The 20,831-nt window shown below is 40.4% G+C and overlaps 1 protein-coding gene across 1 annotated transcript; it reads right to left on the minus strand.

The window, feature by feature from the left end:
- Positions 1-520: 520 nt before the first annotated feature.
- LOC139718387 (dihydrolipoyl dehydrogenase, mitochondrial-like) lies at positions 521-19,943 on the minus strand. The gene is made up of 12 exons (XM_071629856.1): positions 19,889-19,943; positions 16,970-17,134; positions 15,838-15,976; positions 12,678-12,778; positions 11,843-11,989; positions 11,115-11,216; positions 10,301-10,389; positions 5,951-6,152; positions 4,891-4,961; positions 3,562-3,812; positions 1,465-1,631; positions 521-830 (listed from the first exon to the last, which is right to left on the minus strand). Exons 1-12 carry the CDS (start codon positions 19,934-19,936, stop codon positions 765-767), a joined length of 1,548 nt encoding a protein of 515 aa, XP_071485957.1. The 5' UTR covers positions 19,937-19,943; the 3' UTR covers positions 521-764.
- Between the last annotated feature and the right edge of the window lie 888 nt (positions 19,944-20,831).

A 20,831-nucleotide genomic window follows, 5' to 3' on the forward strand; every position in this document is an offset into this window, starting at 1 on the left:
CTTTGTCATTTAGTTGCACAACCAGGTGCATGCTCGCCGGTCACCATCACGCACAGTTATGGACTTGCTTGCGCTGCTTTGGCAATAGTGATGGCACAGCACACTACATCATCACCATGTGAGGGTGCTCTGTGCGCAAAAGACTACAACATGCAAGTGATATCTGAGTAACATATCCATGCAATCTTCTCTCCAGTCACCAGCACCATCTTCTCTGCAAAGTCTGCTTCAGACATTGCGTGCCTGCTGTACCCTGCATCCAGCGACAGCCTGGTCCCACCCCCACACCCTTAGAGCTTCCAGCAGTGCCTCCTACTACATGACCCTCACACACAAATGTACAGAGCCCCTGCATGTGAATTGTAACCACCCCCGAGACACACGCAAAGCGAGCCTAAGGTCGCACTTATGTGTACTTGGAATAAAAACAAAACAAAACAAACAAAACGAAACATGCTTTGAAGGAACTGAATGGCACAATGACATACTTATACACTTAAATCCCCCTTCCCCCACCCCCTGCTTGTTTATTTGTTTTTCTTTGTTATGGAAAGTGAAAGGATTAAACTATGAAAACTGTTTCTGGTTCAAAGGCATATATATATCTATCACTTGGCACAGAAGCACAAGCTTGTTGAATCTGCTGAAATGCTTCAGAGGTTCACAACAGACCCATTTTTTGCCTTCTCATTCTTTTATATATGTAGAAATAAAATACTAGTTCCTCTATGGGGTACTTTATACAATATTCTGCGGGGGGTGCATTAAAAGTTTATCGCCTTCCCGATGTACGCTGCCATATTCGCCTCTCTGAATGCCTCGGAAACGGTCTGTAAGGAGAACATGACAGAGAAAGCCAAGTTCAATATGTATTTCAGTTCACGCATATTCTTTCGAAAAGATCATCTGCTGCTACACACGAGACACACATACACACACACACACACACACACGCACACACACACACAATAATAAATAGACAAGTAAGCTTTCTGTACAATCATCTCACAATGGTCTTTACTGTGGAAACTTTCCATAACATCTAAAACTTCAGTCTTGTTTTCATGTGATGTGATGCAATATGACACAGCTCAATCACAGCGACCAAAAAGAATGCATGCTACGATGAATCGTTGGCAATAACACTACAACAGCCAAATGTAGTTGCATGACAAAGGAATGACTATATTCTATCATATTCTGTAGTCAAAGCATAATCACCAAATCAAATACATAAAACAGCAAATATCCCCTCCATTTCACATATGATGAAAACGAATATACCAGCATGGCTTCCACATAAACAACTGACAAATAAAAAGACCATGGGAAAGGTATGCAATAAGCCAAAGACTAATCATACAAAAATCTGCATTTCTGAGGCTCTCTCCCGATCAGTGCTATCACCAACCGATGAGATGAGAGAGAAAGCGATACAGAAGAAACACCAAGAAAGATACTCACCGGATGTGCATGGCAGACCCTTGCAACGTCCTCACATGATGCTCCATACTCCATGGCCAGCGCTGCCTCATTGATCATCTCCCCTGCTCCCGCACCGATGATGTGTGCTCCCAGAATCCTATCTGTCTCTGCATCACCCAGCATCTTCACCAGGCCATCGGTATCGGCTGCAAGGACATGAAAGAAAACAAATAACAATTTAAAATGAATGAGCAACGTATCATAATGATGCCCCATGACATTTGCTTCTGCGACAGATGCTCCAATGAATTATCAGCACACCACGCCAAACATAAAACCTACCCAAAACTATAACCCTACCTCTAATCCACACATCACACTTAAAGCCCAAACAAAGTTCTGGTACGCCTGCAAAAGTTGTCAAATTTCGCTCCCAAATGTGAACGTATGCTTAGGAAATGTGCAGGATAACGATGTTATTACAAGATATTCGATGGGTAACGACGAAAATGCGAAATATTAACCAAAAAGGTTCAGTCTCAGAACTTACCCGAACGGGGTCAGGCTAAACTCGGACTCGGGGATTACTCGGCTTCGCTTTGACGACGGGATGAGTTGTAATGGTTGTCCCTCTGATTGTACAGTGTTGTCCTATGGGAGCGGCCTGTATAAACTAGCACTTCGTGTTCTGGCTACTCGCAGTAATGGTCCGAGTTGTTACAATGCGCGCATCAAAAACCTCTTTTGCGCGCATGCAAAATTAGTGTGCGGCTATCAAGCACCTCTAAAACAACCAAAGGCGCTTGATAAACAACAACAAAAACTCCAAAGACCGCGCGTCTCAGCAACTCTAGACCGCGCGCTGTCATTTTTGTTTTGTTTTGTACAGGATTACGTTAGCACACACTCTCCTGTCCATTTATTCAGTTAGGCCTCATTTGGTAGTATGCAGTGGCCAGTATGTGGCGATCACTTACTGAGTGTGATTTGTCTGAAGTAGGGTCGAATTTTTCCCGAGACCGAGTTAGTCTGGAGCCTTCTGGAATAAAAGTCGGTTTTCCTACTATTATTATTTTTCTAAAAATACTCCAAACCGACACATCATTCCGGCAAACCGCGTCAGCCAGGTAAGTTTCTTAGTGGACTCTTTCGATATATTGCAAGTAAAAATGAAATGGTGCTAGACTGGTTCTCAAGCACTTACCGAAACTTAGTTTTCACTTTAACCTACAAACCCTAAGTACTTGGAGAAAATAGAACTGGAGCAAATGTCGCAGGAGCAAATGTTGTGTCACCCACACTGGATGCTATACAATTTTCACCTTATCAAGCACACTTGGGTATTTCAACCCATTGATGGACTAATTTTGATATAACACACATGTCCCATAGACACCTGCCCGAGTATATGCAGGACTAGTCTTCAATGGGTTAAGAACTTGAGAAATTACCTTTCCCCAAGTGATGTACTCATCTGACTTTACTTAACCCTTTATGTGTCCATGCCCTCAGCTGAACTTTTCAGGCTCTTTCATCAGCAGTCAGTAATCCATCCAAACTTAACTAATTTGCAAAGTTAGCAAACCCATTCATCAGGTGTAGCAGTGTGCCTTAATAGTCCAACAGGGAAGCCATGGTGACACAATAGAGATTTGGGAGATTAGGTAATCCCTTTTCACGGGCAATTAGTTTCCAGACATCTTTGTCTATTGGTGAAGAAAGCCCTCAAGCTTGCGCATCAATCAGTTAACAAAGCACAGAAAGGGCTACAGATTAAATTAAAAGTCAAAGACAGATATTGGCTAATACCCTATGTTTCAAAACCACTTTGTAAGACATCAATTCTCTCTGTCATTAATCAAAAACAGAGCTAATCACTGAACACAGCTTATATTTAATTTCACTGCCTTACACCCAATGAGTAGAAAAAACCTTGAATATCCACATTAAATTCACACTTATAACTACAGCATGCAATGATGTGGATAGTAGCTTGAGCTTGTTTAAATTATATCTGCTCTCAGCCAGTCAGATGCAAGGATTTCAGTAGCTTTAAACAGTTTGTCAGAAAAAATATTTGACAACATGCCTGATGAAAATGCACCCCCCATCCCCACATCTGACTGCCCTCCTCACCATTTGTCTTGGCCCTGCTGTTGGCGGCAAAGGGGAACTTGCCCACTTTGTACTTGATGCCTTCTTCCTTCAACTGCTCCTCCGTCTTGCCCACCCAGGCTACCTCGGGGTGCGTGTAGATGACCGACGGTACGCAGTTGTAGTCAATGTGAACTGGCCCACCAGCAATGCCTTCCACTGCGATGATACCCTCATCTTCGGCTTTGTGTGCAAGCATCGGCCCATGGATGCAGTCACCAATGGCAAACACGCTACGGGGGAGGGGAAAGAAAATGACCACACAATTATTAGTTTGTACTAATAAAGCAGTCATTGAAGAGTGCATTTCTGATCAAACTGATCAATGTGCAGTAAAAGGTAAAATTGTCTCAATGACAAAGTCAAAAAGAACGTAGGAACTTTTAGAGATTCTTTTTAAAATTGACACTGAGGGTGATGAGCATGCTAACTGGTCCACAAAATGAGAAACTATGCTCACCAGCATGAGTTTTTACATATAGTATCTGGCACAGCCTGTGCTTAGGGTTTTTTCAATGCTAACAGGGCTATCAACATTCATTCATATACCAAAATCCAGGAGATTCTGGAAAGTTTTCAAGGAGATACAAATATGTTACAAACATCTCAACGGACAAAACTTATTCCCACTTCAGGAGGCGTCTGATACTCCCTTTGTCAAGATATGGAGAGAGTTTTCGTATTTCAGGTAGTTTCCTGCTGAATCACAAAGACTTGGCACCTCCGTACTATAGCTGTCAACTTCTAAGATGCATGAGGTTGACTTTCATATTCTCCATTTTATCAAAGAACGGTCATTGCACTTCTTGCTTTCCCTAGGACTGACACTTGCACATATTGCCTAAACCCATCAGAAAGAACACACCATTCTATATACATAGATAATACAACACAATGAATGATTGATAGTTTTAATACACAACACTACAATATGACACATTCATTTTACATAACATGGTACACATGTATATCATAGTGGGTGAATTTCCTTTTCTTTTTTCTTTTGTTTTTTTTTTTGTCAAAAGGACCACAAGAAAGTACACAACCATAACTACAGCGAACAGGATGACAAAAAAGAGAAGATTACAGCATTCTCTTTATCTTCTGAACCAGCATATATTTTCCAAAGAAATATATCCTCTGCATGAAGTATAAAGAGAGCTATCAGGGTTAATGGGTATGTGTGGCAGAGACAGGAGAGAGACAGAGATAAGGGTGGGTGTGGAAGGAGGGGGGGGGGGAGAGAAGGAGCAGAGAAAGAAGTGAAAGCAATGGCATCTTTTTCCTTTCTCCACCACTTTGGCTACATACCTTGGTACTGATGTGGCAAAGCGGGCGTTCACAGGTATCCTACCCCTCTCATCCAGGGAAATTCCCAACTCCTGGAAAGCAAAAGCAGGACGACAACATGAATAACCAACAGAAGCATTTTTTCCTCTTCTGTGCGACATGAAGACATGATGAAATAGCAGCAATATCAGAATTTACTATCTCATTGATGGCATAACGAAATACAGGAAACATTAGACAATGCAGCCCAGTTTGAAGAGCTCCCTTCACCAGCTCGAGTCTTCTAAGTTGAAGATTACTCTCGAGGAAGTTGAGCAATGTGCAGAATGTCAAATCACCCAATCAGTAGGTTCAGGAATAAAAAATGAAAGCAATTCCACGAATTGTACTTCATAACCGGGGGATGCTCATGACACCTTTCAGGGGCTTTCAGAGTAATTAATGTATGTCTCTGTGGGATTACTACTTTGTACATGTACTAACAATAGAGACTGCAGATGGTACACTGATGATGTGAGATTAGGATTCTCCCAAACTTCTTTGAAATTGCCTATAGTCAACTTCAAAGACAAACATCCCAATGTTTCTCTGCGTGTATTCACTTCTTTAAAACAAAAGACATCCTTACACACAATTCACATTTTGTCCAGTCACATAATACAATGCATTACCCAAAGAACTATGATGTAATGCAAAATACAATACTGAAATTTGACACAAGCACATCAATTGTGCAATAGCACACTAGCTTGGATGACTGCTAAATACTAATCTGAATGAGCTGAGAATGAGCCATGAACTCTCGAATTCAAACTAAAATCACTCAAAATCAGGGCTGCCAACATTAACATACATGTTCCAAAAGGCAAGGCAATTGCAAAGAGCCGCCAAGGAAATTCTTTTTTGTAACATGCCACTCAATGGGCAAAAGTAATTCCCTAAATCAGCGAGATATCTATAGTCTTATATCTGGACATAAGGAATATTGTAGTTTTCAGGAAGCCTTTTGGCAGCTTTACAAAACAAACTCCGCTTATAAGATAGATTGTTGAGAAAAGAAGAGAGACAAATATTATCTAACCTCAAGACCAAGGTTGCTGGTGTAAGGCCGACGCCCGATGCAGACAAGTAATGTGTCGCAGGCCAGTTCCTCCTTCTTGTTTGGGTCCTTGACAGACTCCACAGACACCATAATGTCATCGCCGGAGCGTGATGCTGACATCACTTTGGTGTTGAGCATGAACTTGATGCCTTGCTTGGAGAGAATCCTCTGAAAGTTCTTCCTACAAAATACAAAAAGATCATTTACTTCTTCTATGTGTCATCTATTACTTTCCATCTCATTTGTGTGACCACGGTGGTATGAAGAGAAATGGTGTGACTGAACCCTGAACTGCTGAAGTCACTTTGGAAACATTTCTAGGTGATGACTTGTAGGGGAGGGATTCCAAAAATCATTCCATCAAAGGGTCTGGCATACCGTTAGGGGACTTATTACCTGCCCAAAATACAGTGCACTCCCGTGCACTCCCGGTTATGATGAAATTCCGGTTACAATGAAGTAAAAATTCATGCCGCAACATTATCCACTCTATGTATTTCAATTGTTTATTTGTTCAGTTATAACAAAATTTCGATATAACGAAAGAAAGCTGCCAGTCCCAAGGACTTCTTATAATGGGAGTCCACTGCAGCTACTCCATTCCTAGGACTAGATCATTCAGTATGTTTCTGACAGCCAAATTATCATCTGACAAATTATGTTGGTTGGCCCCAGTACTCAAAGAACAAATAATGTAAACTTTGATTTTCCATGGCAACCTTTCTCGCAGCATCATCACAATAACAATGCAGCTTTTGCACTTTGTGCACAGTCATCTCATGATATCATGCACTGCTTTTCTGTCTCTAATTTTACTATGGATTTACATCTACATAATACAATGATGATGACTATGTAACAATATAAGATGTTGAACTAGATATATCGCTACGGTGACTGATATGCCTCCGCCATAATGCATGGTTCTCCTAATAGGTCTATAGTACAATGTCTTGACAATGTGTGATGACAGTTTCACACAATTGGCAAAATATTAAAATGACAGGTTTGACACAAATGTGCTGAATGTTCACTTTCCTAGAACTAGGTTCAATTGGATGAATGATTAAAATGTCAGAGCGCAGGTATTTGGGGAACTGATGATTTTTACTTGACTTTTGACCCTTTTATAAGTTTATGCATTGAGTACTTTTCAAGGTATTGAGAAGAAGTATAATTTCAGTATCAAATGGAAAAATAGCATTATCTAAACCTGGCCTTTGACCTTTGACCTCACAGTTCCAAAGAGAATCACTGTTAGGTTGAACATGCATAAATATGTAAGTTTCATGATGATACCTTGAGTTACTTTTGAGATATGGAGGAAAAAGTGCAATTCAGCACTTTCACTTGACCTTTGACCTTTTGACCTTTGACCTTTTGGCAAGAAACTTCCGACAGAATAAATATTGGGTAATACATGTATACATCAAGTTAAAAAAAAAACTAGAAATGTCGCTACAGCGACTGGTTATACCCCCGCCAAACAACATTTCATAAGCTTTGGTCAAAACAACATTTCATAAGCTTTGGTCAAAAAACTGAGGAAGTAGTTAAATCCGCAAGATCTTTCCTTGATCTTCTGCCATTAATATGCCGTTACCATGGCAACGTACTTTCGGGTACTGTCGAAAAATGCGTCTTGCACATCTACAACCAAAGGCACACATCTGTACCAAGTTTCATGGAAATTGGGCAAAAACTGAGGAAGTAGTTTGCAACACAAAATTTTCCATCATTTTGGCTCATAATATGTGAGCTGTTACCATGGCAACATACTTTTTGTCACTGTCAAGAAATGTGTCATGCTGACCTATATCCTAAGACAAACATTCAATATGAATTCCATGAGAATTGGAAGAACACTGATGAAGCAGTTTTGCCATGAAGCATTTTGCCCTATATTTTACCAATAACATGCCGTTACCATGGCAACGCACTTTTTGCCACTGCGGAAATATGTGTCTTGCACATTAACATATTCAGATGAACATCTGTACCTAATTTCATAAAAATTGATCAAAAACTGTGGGAGGAGTTCGCGACGCAAGATTTGTACCCATTTTTGCCCATAATATGCTGTTACCATGGCAACGTACTTTTGGGTACTGTCAAAAAATACGTCTTGCACATCTACAACCCAAGGCACACATCTGTGCCAAGTTTTATGGGAATCGGTTGAAAACTGAGGAAGTAGTTCGCGACGCAAGATTTGCAATGGACCGACCGCCCGACCGCCCGACCGCACGACCGCCCGACCGACCGCCCGACCGCCCGACCGTCCGCTGATTCCTATATACCCCCTTCAAACTTCGTTTGGCGGGGGTATAAAAAAACTAGATATATCGCTACGGCTACTGATATGCCTCCGCCATAATGCATGGTTCTCCTAATAGGTCTATAGTACAATGTCTTGACAATGTGTGATGACAGTTTCACACAATTGGCAAAATATTAAAATGACAGGTTTGACACAAATGTGCTGAATGTTCACTTTCCTAGAACTAGGTTCAATTGGATGAATGATTAAAATGTCAAAGTGCAGGTATTTGGGGAACTGATGATTTTTACTTGACTTTTGACCCTTTTATAAGTTTATGCATTGAGTAATTTTCAAGGTATTGAGAAAAAGTATAATTTCAGTATCAAATGGGAAAATAGCATTATCTAAACCTGGCCTTTGACCTTTGACCTCACAGTTCCAAAGAGAATCACTGTTAGGTTGAACATGCATAAATATGTTCATGATGATACCTTGAGTTACTTTCGAGATATGGAGGAAAAAGTGCAATTTAGCACTTTCACTTGACCTTTGACCTTTTGACCTTTGACCTTTTGGCAAGAAACTTCCCCAAAAATATATATTGGGTAATACATGCCATACATCAAGTTTAAAAAAAAAACCCCTTCAGGCATATTGCATTTTAAGGAAAGTAGTGATATTTTGAGAAGTTGACCTTGACCTTTGACCCCCCGACCTTTGACTCATGACCCCCAACTTCCCTAGATAATCACTGCCCATCGGTACAAGCATATATACTAAGTTCCATGAAGATACCTTGAACCATTTGCGAGATATGGTGAAAAACATGAAATTTCAATCTTTTTTTCACAAAATAACCTGTGACCTTTGACCTTTGACCCTGTGACCCTAAAATCCACACAAAGTATTATCCCCCAAGGATATACCCTCATAACAAGTTTGATGTAAAACCATTACACGGTTCTTGAGATATCGACAAAAACAAAACGGGACGGACGGACGTACGGACGGACGTACGGACGGACGTACGGACGGACGTACGGACGGACGTACGGACGTACGGACGGACGGACGGACGGACGGACGACCCGAAAACATAATGCCTCCGGCCACTTCGTTGCGGAGGCATAAAAAAAAAGGCATTGCATAAATATAAGGAAAGTAGTGATATTTTGAGTTGACCTTGACCTTTGACCCCTGACCTTTGAACCATGACCCCCAACTTCCCTAGATAATCACTGCCCATTGGAACAAGCATATATACTAAGTTTCATGAAGATACCTTGAACCATTTGCGAGATATGGAGAAAAACATGAATTTTCAACCTTTTTTTTCACAAAATAACCTGTGACCTTTGACCTTAGACCCTGTGACCCTAAAATCCAAACAAAGTATTATCCCCCCAGGATATACCCTCGTACCAAGTTTGATGTAAAACGACCACACGGTTCTTGAGATATCGACAAAAACAAAACGGGACGGACGGACGGACGGACAACCCGAAAACATAATGCCTCCGGCCACTTCGTTGGCGGAGGCATAAAAATGTTATTTAGAATTTAGAATTTCTTTCCCTGGTTACTCTCCATAATTAATTTCAAATCTTGGCAATATATCATTGACATTGTCAATACATCATACATCCAGGGGCATTCATAACGACCTGGTAGCATAGGGGGACATGGGTGGCCTGACTGAAATCATCTTCTTTCACTGCCCATTGGGGTACATTCAAAAGCCACGGATATGTATAGCACCCATCAGCCAATATGTGCATCAAAGCATATTTGTATGCTCATCGGTCACAGTCAACTCCACTCAAGATTCTTTGGCTGTGTGTGCACTTCCATAGAGATCTATGATAAATTCATGACAGTGATTCTCAAAGATATCCGAGCTGAGCTAGCCTTCCCACTCCATGGTATTCCCACACTACTGGATCATTAAGTAGCCAAAGAGAGAGCACAGCCCAATACTGTTATAGACAAAGCAACCTCAGAGAGAGCTCACTGCTTCAGATTAGGAAAAGATGGGCTCTGGGATTTGAACAAAGTCATCTACTCACGCCATCTCCATGTCGATTCCAACTCCACCTATGTGACCCAGAAACTCGACTGCTGTGACTTTTGCCCCCAGACGCTGCCATACTGAACCCTGGCATGGGAGAAAAACAATAATGATAATAGCAGCACATAAAGCCAGTCATTTTTGACAACAAATCTATGGTTGTAAGTGACCATAAATCTAAATATGAGTTAATGAATAATTATTCATGCATCTGCTATATTTTGTTTCATCTCAGAATCATAGAATGAAACTTGATTCCATGTTCAAGTTGATTTTCATATTGATCCCACATGCACATGCAAGTGTGATAGGTTGACATTTTCATTACTTCCACAAATCTCCTACTGACAAGTAAAAAACCTTATTTCTTTGAAATAAGTAAAATGAGTGAATTCTGTCACGATTTGCATCATTTGCAGTGTCAGTAGGAAAGTACAAAGAAAAGACCTTCCTCAGATACTCTATTTACTTTAATAGTGAATCATATTGGATACAACCTACCTCAATGCATAATCTTAAATTGCTCACAAATTTAACTCACAATACATGAAAATTAATGGAGATTTCTTTTGTCATAGCTACTACTAAAACACTGATTAATTCAGTGATTATTTCTGTTGATGTAGGGCAATTTGTCAATTTCTTTTGTCATGGCTACTACTAAAACATTGATCAATTCAGTGCTTATTTCTGTTGATGTAGGGTAATTTGTCAATCAGTTGCAATAACCCGGTAGAGTTTGATCTAGTGATACACGATGCAATGATATATTAGCAACAATGGACTTTCCACAAAGGCACCGTTGCCCTTACCAGTTCTAAGCCAATGACGCCCCCACCGATGAGGACCATGTGATCTGGTACTCTCTCCAGGGAGAGAGCCCCTGTTGACGACACCACTGTCTTCTCATCAACCTGGTAGAGGAGGAAGCAATACACAAGATAATATATTATGCAGCAATCATGTGACTCCATGTACAAATGCAGGCACCAACTTCAAAATGTCTTTTCAAGAAAAATTTTTGATGCGAATACTGCATATACGCTCTGCCAATGCCTGCTGCAAAGTAACTGTGCATTACCAGAAGTGTACAAAAGAACACCGAAAGTGTGACCACGCATGAACTCCCCATGTTGCAAGTGGGTGAAAAAGATCAACTCATTCATTTGCATGTTGCGTACAACTTGTATGGCCAGTATATGTGTATACGTTTTAAGTTGAACATTTTTCCTGTATTGTATCTAATTCCTATATTCTTTGTAAATGTGTTTTATCAGGATGTGGAAATAAATGAAATGGAATATGGACCCAACTTCCAGCATCGAAATATTTAAACTATATGCGAAAGGGAGACTAGAGTAAATGCTTACCACAAACAAATTACAAAGTCTAATTGATGGACACACATTGATCCTTTTGCACATGCTTCAACTACAGAATACATAAAACATGACAAATAGTGCCTCCAATACCCTAAGATGAGTCATACAAACCCTAATGCCTGGCATTAGAAGGGCTCATGACTGTCCACTGGACTCACCTCAACTCCTGGGAAGGGTGTCACTTCTGAGCCCGTGGCAATCAAGATGTTCTTCGTCTTCACCACCTCTTTAATCTTGCCATCCGGGTGCAGTACCGCCACCTCGTTGGGTCCTGTGATCTTGCCGTGCCCCTGGATCCTGGTGACCTGAAAGGGGAAAGGTTTGGGCTGGCTGGTCAGCTATTTGTCCTCCTCCATCAACATGGCAAAACCATATAGCCAATGTAGAAATGTAGGCTTGATTGCTCAACAAGATCAATCACTATACTTGACAGGGGTCCGTCTCCATGACAAAGCAGTGGATTCTCCACTGCCTCTCTACATCACAGTGCATCTGGATGTTATTTGATAATAGTAGACATGACTACACAATGCTGGTTATCACTATGCTCTCTACGTGAATTCCAGTTGTGATCCTGGGGTGGGGGGGGGGGGAGTAATATTTGAATGAGAACATGTGATCATTAGACTGTCCCTGTCAGACAGAAATGAATACTGCAGGCAAATCAAAGTTAACTTTATTGTATTCGTTTTATCTTTTAATCATGGCTATATTACAAAACCACTATAAGATTAGCACATGATCTACATTGTACATTGTACATTGTACACCTGCTCTCATTTCCATTAGTTCCAGATATACAAGAAACAGACAGAAATGTAGATACAGAAACCCCATACAGCCTATTTTTTGTCAAAAATAATCAGTGTCAAAAAGAAGTAAACTGATCCACTTTGACGATGCTTTGATGCTGCTTGTCTCTAAGCATTGGATGATACCCTCCATAGCTTCCCTATTACTTCCGAAGTCTGAGGATGATTCAAAGTGACTTACGGCATTCTGCTTGAAGAGATGTGCGATACCATTCGTCAGCGCTTTAACTGCATCAGACTTCTGTCCCATCATCTGTGGTAAGTTTAGCTTCACCTCTCCAACTGCAGTAGAAAACAGGAAAGAAGTGTTGTTTTGACCATTGCATTATATATCATTCACATAAATTATCAAAGTGATGTTCTCTCCTTACCTTAGAGCAGGGCTGCACAATAAACTATATTTTCTACTGGTCCCACCATTCTGTCGGACCAGTAGGTTCCCAGTTTTTCTATTTTTTACTGGTTCATTCCTGAAAAAGTCACTGGTCGGATAGTGATTTTTACTGGGTCTGGACAATCGGACCAGTGCCAGTATGCAGCGTTGCTAAGAGCCTTAAAACCTTATAATAATAATAATAATTGATATGATTTATATAGCGCCAAATCCACTCTGCAGAGTGCTCTAGGCGCGGAAGGAAGAGAAAGTGACGAAGTAAAAGACATACAAATATCAAGTACATGTAATGAGTAATCAAATTGAGGCTTTAAACAAGTGAGTTTTTAGACTGCTTTTAAAGGAGTCTGATGAAGAACAATTTTTAACGGCTGAAGGTAAGTTATTCCATAAGGTGGGAGCAGCATGGCCAAAGGCACGTGTGCCCCATATTGTAGTGAATCTTGGAATTATTAGAGAACCGGAGTTGGATGAGCGTAAAGATCTAGCAGGGATGTAATTATGGAGTAAGTCAATGTTATACTGAGGAGCAGCGCCCTGAATGCAATGAAAAGTCAAAAGTAAAATCTTAAAAATAATGCGATCTTTGACTGGTAACCAATGAAGTGATCTCAAAATAGGGGTGATGTGAGTGTGCTTCTTGGATAGTGTGATGATGCGTGCTGCCGCATTTTGAAGCCTCTGTAGCATGGAGAGCTGAGTTTGTGGTAAGTTAAATAAGACAGAGTTTCCAAAATCGAGCCTAGAGGATATCAAGGCATGGACTAATTTTTCGGTAGAAGAGCGGTTCAAATATTTTCTAATGAAGCCGATATTACGAAGTTGGTATCTTACAGATCTACAAATGCTAGAAACTTGATGAGACATAGTCATATTACAATCTAGCATTACACCCAGGTTGCGACAGGTTTGGGACACACTAATTGACATGCCGGAAAAAGAGATGAAATTAATGTCAAGTTTACCTAATTGTGTCTTCGAACCAAACATTAAAAACTCAGATTTATCCGTATTCAATTTCAAAGAATGTGAGTTCAGCCATGAATAAACATCGTTCATTGCATTCTCAAGCTGACTCAAAGCATGTAAGGCATCGGCCTGGTTAGGTTTGAAAGACAAATACAATTGAATGTCGTCAGCGTATATGTGATAATTAATTTTGTGCTGGCGCAATATGTGTCCCAGGCTAATAAGATAGATGGAAAACAAGGTGGGCCCGCCCACAGAGCCCTGTGGAACACCGCATTTGAGAGGCATAGCATTTGATTTACAGCTGTTGACATACACTGCCTGTGAATGGCATGAAAGGTAAGATTTAAACCATTCGTATGCCTGACCTTTTACACCAAGAGATTGGAGGGTGTTTAACAAAATTGCATGATTAACAGTATCGAAGGCGGAGGACAAATCAAGTAAAATCAAAGCAGTGACATTTCCACGATCCATTTCCTGTAGGATGAAGTTCGACACATTGAGGAGAAGGGTTTCTACGCTATGGTAAGGACGATATGCGGATTGAAAAGGATCAAATAAAGTATTAACCAAGAGATAATCTGTAAGTCTGGAGAAAACAATCCTTTCCAAAATTTTAAACAAAAATGGAAGGTTACACACGGGGCGGTAATTTTGGAGTGAATCTGGGTCTAAGGAAGGTTTTTTCAAAAGAGGTGTTATGTATGCAGATTTCAAACATGAGGGGACGTAACACTGATCAATACTTAGGTTCACAATCATTGAAATAATAGGAGCGAAAATGGATGAACAATCTTTTATCAATACAGTGGGGACTGGATCTAAAGAACATGACTTGGGAGGTAATCTGCGAAGAAGAGCTTGGACCTCGTCGGGATCAGTGGGCTTCAGGGTTTCAAGGGAAGCTGTCGTGAGGGGCTCCTGCGCCGATTCGTCTGGACAGAGACTGTTACTGATAGTCTCTACCTTTTTCCGAAAGTAATCGATGAAAGTCTCGGCCACTGCAGAACTGTCCGTGTGGGACGGTAATGGTGAAGATTGCTTTCGATTGAGAAGGCGGTTGGCAACGGAGAAGAGCCGTTTGGAATCTTCGCCACAGTCTTCGATGAGGTCCACGTAATAAGATCGTTTGGCCTTCTTCAGCAGGGAGTTTACCACATTCTTCTGAGCACACAATAATTTCCTGTCAATTTCACTTTTACCGTTGGAAAGCCATTTGCGCTCGAGTCTCCTACGTTTCCGCTTATTACAATTACATTGTATCAGTAACAATTGTATGTCTTACGGCAGGGTGCTACATGAGCATTTGCCCGATTGCCCGGGGCCAGTGAAAATCAAATTTGGGCAAGTGTTTTTGAACAATGATACAAATGCTTGCCAGAATAGGGCAAGCAATAAATTTAAACGCCACCTTTCTTTCACTTATTCCCCTCAAAACCCCACAAAGTCAACCATACACAAGCCCAAAGATAATGGCTGTTTAGAGATGCAACACACTTAATATTTCATTTCTGCAACTTTCCAACACTTGTTTTTTGAAGAAGCCCCAATGCAATGCAATGGCAACACTTGATCGGACCAAGTTTGTTACTCCATTGTGTTTATGCATGCAGAGCAATGTGTCTGTTTATTGAGATGATTGTGTTTTATTAAGCCCTTGACTAACACATGATTTTCTATATCATTTTCTTATATTTTGGACTTTCTTTGTGGGCATGTGTTTTGCAATAAATTTGAAAATCTGCTTGCCTGACCAGGCAAGTGGTGAAATAAAGTTATGTAGCACCCTGCTTAAGGCACTGTTAACAATGTTGTGCAGTATTTGTAGCTGACAATCATGTTTTCCAGTAAGTGATGCCTGAAATAAATCCAAACTCCACTGATCAGACTTGAGTGTTACATGAGTTCTCTGCTAGATACATGTTAGCACAGTTCACCTGCTGTACATAGTACAAAATGCAGAAGGTATACCCACCATCAATGCCTCTGTTCTTGAAGTCCTTGGACGTGGCCATGTGGTAGAGGTGTGAGTTATTGAGCAAAGCCTTGGATGGGATACAGCCCACATTGAGACAGGTACCTCCAAGGGTGTCATTTTTCTCCACACATGTTGTCTGTGGAAACATGAGAGCCAGTCATATGTCAAAATATCCCTTCCTTACTCCGACTATAGATGTATCTACACATGCACATGTTCCCAATAGCATGCTTTCTACAACAATGTACCAACAGACTTACAAATCTGGACAAAAACATAGAAATATATACTGTTCAAATCTTTAAAAAGAAGTTTCAAATGACATTTTGCAATCAGTGGCAGGTATTCTCTGAAGTAAAATAGCCAGTGTTTCATCTATTTGTTAGACAATGTGCCATCTAAAGTACATGTATATTAAGCTGAGAATTGCATGGAGTACATGTACATGTTACTGTTCAATCAATCAATACAATTTACATGCTTGTAATTATGTAACATGAAAAATACATGAAACTCTGAAAAATCACCCATACATGAAAAAAAAAAATCAAGTTAAATACATGTACAGTAGTAGCTGTATCATGCCTTACTACGATTTCTTTGAAGCTTCACAACAGATGTACAAATGTGTTTACTATAATAACATACAAGTAAGACTGGCTATGTCAGTCCACATATCAAAACCATCTTATTTCCTTTGCAACTGATTTACATATTGCAGTTTTTGAACACTGATTATTCAGTGTCTAAAGTAAGAGTAAGAAATCATTGGCATACATACTTGGGTGGGATTCTAACCCATGACCTGATTGCGAGACAAGCATCACATCAATGAGACTGCTGTGCTTCCACTTAATAGCCAGTGATAGCTCTTTAATATCCCTTACAAAAGTGGGTACTGCATATTTACTCAAATGAATGATTCAAACAGGTGTGATAAAAACAACTCTGTGCAAGAATCATTAACCCACTGAGGACAGACTGATTTTCCTACAACACCCATTTCCCACAGACACTTGCCCCTGTATACTCTGGACTCGTCCTCAACAGGTTAATTTGAACATCTTAGTCGGTTTCCAAAGAAGCAGTCATTTCTCTGAAAACACAGCATGAGGGAGGAGCAACTCACTTTTAGTCCCAGCTGTGCTGCCTTGATGGCAGCCACGTAGCCACCAGGTCCAGACCCGATCACGACCAGATCCTGCTCCTCGACGGCTTCCGACAGGGACATGTGCCTCCGGTGGTGGGTCCAGGATGGGGCCACACACCTCGACAGCTTGTGGACATTGTTGACCTGCCAATGTGGAGTACAACGTACACATAAGTGCGTATATAGACCACCTCCTATCACAGCTGATACTCTGGAGGCAGATTTTTACAAATTGTATAGCAGCATCCATTACGGTAACATTAATCCTTCATGCAAAATTTTACACAAAATGGAAAGTTTATATTGGTATGGACATGCTACATTGTATTTCATTTGTACTCTGCCAATGTTATCTCTACTGCACAGCTGTAACATATAAAACTTTGACAAGGCAAGCCCACTAGGGTGCCACAATACAACAGCCTATAAAACATGTGCTGTGACTATGAGAAGAGCTACATACACACAAAATGTGTATGTAGGCTGTTGAGTCACATTTACTGTTTGTAGTTACATACAATGCATACGAGTCCACAAAGTGTGTAAGTACAGATCAGTAAACACCAACTGGCATGGAAAGAGTTCACGGATGCCTTCAATTGGTACAGAATTGCATTTAGTAGTGTTTGGTGTTGATGTCTTCTATTAGAAAAAAAAAAAGCTACCATGTACAATGTGTACTTGTAGTCATTTTCAATATTTATGACAAATCATTACCCCAATTACAGTAAGAGGGGCAATCTTCAATCCTACATGTACAGTGTAGGCCTATGTTCTCACTTCCAGTATATTTCCTAAATATGTCGTCATGTGACTATGGCATGCCTTTGTGTCTCATGTGATCTGGTCATTACATCGACAGGGAAAATGGGAAAAGTAATCATTAAGGCATCCTGTAGGTAAGGTGTCAAGTGTGTAAGACAAGCTTCTGTAAAGTCAGCCATCCAAAATTTCACTGCCAACATTTGACTTCTTGCTAGTATCCTCTTTAAGTGTGGTCAAATTTTGGCACAAGCACTTGAATTTCGGAACCAATATCGCGATACATCTAATCAGCGTGTTAGCAGTAAGAATAGTGAGAGGTCTCGGTCTAGAGTAAGAACCCCAATTTTTGACCGGCCTCCAAAATCTGGACACTTACCACTTTTTACAAGGCCGCAAAGTCTACTGTCACAACACACGCATATCACATCATTTCACATAATGGCACACTCATTCATCACAGGAAAATGCCTGAGTCACCTCCAAAAATCCATCTAAAATTCAAAATTTTGCCATCAAAAACGCAGAATTGCCGCAACTTTTCCAAAGCGTGCGCGAATTAGATCCTGTGTAAAGAATCGGGGTCGCCGAAAAAGCGCTAAAAATTGAAAAATTTCGCCGTTCTGTTGCGAGATATTTCGCTTATTGCAAGCTCAGTGTGATGGTATCCTCAAAAACACAAAAGAAAAACAAAATCTCCGTACGTGCCGATGCAGTAAATAAATGTACAGGGGCTAAATGCAAGTGCAGAGTCCCCAAAATTCGGATACGAACGGGCGCCACAACGACCTCGATGCAACCTTGCGCCAACAAGCTATGGCGCGCGCGGATTTTTCAGCGGCCTTGTCTGCGTATTGACATTGCGCGCGTGTCCAAATTTTGGGGAATTGACAAGGTGATAATATTTGGGGATTTTGTGAAATTTTATGATCTGTTTAACAAAATCGATATTGGGAATAAGTAGGTTGATATATTTACTTAACATATATTATCATAGATATAATTTTGCAGAGTATTATTTGAGTTGAATAAATTTTGCAAAAAAGCTTAAGTGTCCGAAAATTGGGCTTTTATTCTATATCTATTTTATTTTCTAGAGTCTGTAAAGTTAAACCACCTACAAATATACAATAAACTAATGTTCTGATGTGGAACAATGTCAATGTTTCTGTATTTTTTAAGATCATATCACACTATATCACAGGAGGTACACTATTTGTATAAGAGTCAAACATTAGAACATGGACTGGACTTCATAATAGATAGAACAGTCAAGTCGCTAGTCGTTAAATGGCGATAGTCTATAAATTCAGTTCTACCGATCTCAGTGAATCTAGAAATAGCATGCATATGCAGTAGGGCCCTACTGCTATAGTACTAGGCACTAGACTACAGTACACTGGTGTGGTGGGCTGCCCAGATTTAAAATGATTTGTATCTGCATCTGATCTGTGTCTTGACGTTAGACTCTATAACAGGTTAGACCAGTTCTAATTTACTTCGAAGTTCCCCCTCTGGTAATTTATTTCCAACCACTGCCAATCCCGGCATTGCTAAGTCGTTTAACGTTTAAGATGGCTACAATCTTTGATATTTTCATGAAGAACTTACGGCGAGTTAGGCCCGGGCCATCCTGGGTTTTAGGGTCTAGCCGAACTTACGAGCTGGCATATTATTAGCCTAGGCCGGCCCTAGGCATGGCTTTTTCGAGAGGAGGCACATATTCAAAAGACAATAATTCGTATTTATATTATTCTTGGCAAGAATAAAAGCTTGAGATCAGAATCTAGAATTCTACGATGGGCTGTAACACAACATCCAGCCTAGCCTCACACACATGACACTCCATAAAAAGCCCCCACTGCACTGCATAGCAGCACGCACAAGCCAGCCCGAGCCGGTACGTGCGGTTTGTAGTAGCTGGCCGGCGAGATATTTCAAGCAGTGACCGTACACTGTGAGTTGACATAACCACTCACCAGAACAACATGCAAGGTAACTTGCATAAGACGACGGCAGCAGCGTTGGAGCCGTGGGAATGTAAGAGACAGTAGGTCAAAAACAACTTGTACATAGTTTCATAGAATCAAATGAAGCTAGCCTTGGACTTTTCGAGCAAGACATTTGGATACTTACGGTAGAAATGCGCCGTCCAGCTCGTGTGACTGCTGGGAGTAGCGACATCTTGATATCTCTCGTAATATTATGCACTAGTGCGACGAGAGATGGCGCTATTATGTTTTTTTTTTTATCTTATGACAGAGATAACAGTGCGCTGCGGTTCTTATTCAGCAAGTAACTGTTACAGGCTACATCCACGGTTTGGGGGGGAAGACAAAACTGCTAGTATTCCCCCAGCTGTCTTTTCTGCCGTAAAAAGTGCATTAGAATCGTCTCATTAGCTTCATCATTATTTGATATCAACAATGATGATGCTAATCATAATGATGATTATTAGTATAACATAATTATAATGACAATATTGATAACGATGAAGATAATGATGGTTTAGTCATTTTTCTAAGTCATGGTAATATTAAAAAGGCGAATCTACCTATTTGTGACAATAATATAAAGAAAAATACAAAGACAATTACAAACTCTATTGTTATATTTTTAGCATAATGAAAGAACACTTGATGCACCTCTTTCAGCCTGCAGGGGTAATAGTATTACTTATACAGGGCTCGACACTAACGGTGGCCCGGGGCCACCAAAAATGAAAGTCGGGCCACCAAATTTCAAAAAAGGGCAAATTTGGTGGCCCGCCTCGGGCCACCAAAAGTTTTTGAAAAGTATGTCAATAAATCCGTAACTTTTTGCGCCGGAAATTAGCAGTTAAATTTGTTTAAAGGATGGATGAAAAGGACTGAATGAGTGCCCTGAGAGTGAGTGTTGCAAGTTTGTTGAAGTTTATTCATGAGTAGATATGTCCAACTTCTAATTCTTGCTATCATAAAACTTAAATATTTGACTCATTAAAGAAAAGGACTTTTAACGTTTTTTATTGTTTTTTTTCGGGACACCAAATTTTTCTCTCGGGCCACCAAAAATTTGATATTTAGGATTTTGGTGGCCC

Source organism: Diadema antillarum, unplaced genomic scaffold (assembly GCF_040938485.1).
Source record: "Diadema antillarum isolate AM-2024a unplaced genomic scaffold, OU_Dant_1.0 scf00000093, whole genome shotgun sequence".
NCBI lineage: Eukaryota > Metazoa > Echinodermata > Echinoidea > Diadematoida > Diadematidae > Diadema > Diadema antillarum.

Bases quoted from the DNA above. Each gene is read 5' to 3' on its own strand.
- LOC139718387 (XM_071629856.1), bottom strand. From the start codon at position 19,936: ATGTCGCTACTCCCAGCAGTCACACGAGCTGGACGGCGCATTTCTACC. The intron at 17,135-19,888 runs GTAAGTATCCAA...CCACATTGGCAG, and splicing joins CTGGACGGCGCATTTCTACC to GTCAACAATGTCCACAAGCT. The intron at 831-1,464 runs GTGAGTATCTTT...TTCTCCTTACAG, and splicing joins GGGTCTGCCATGCACATCCG to ACCGTTTCCGAGGCATTCAG.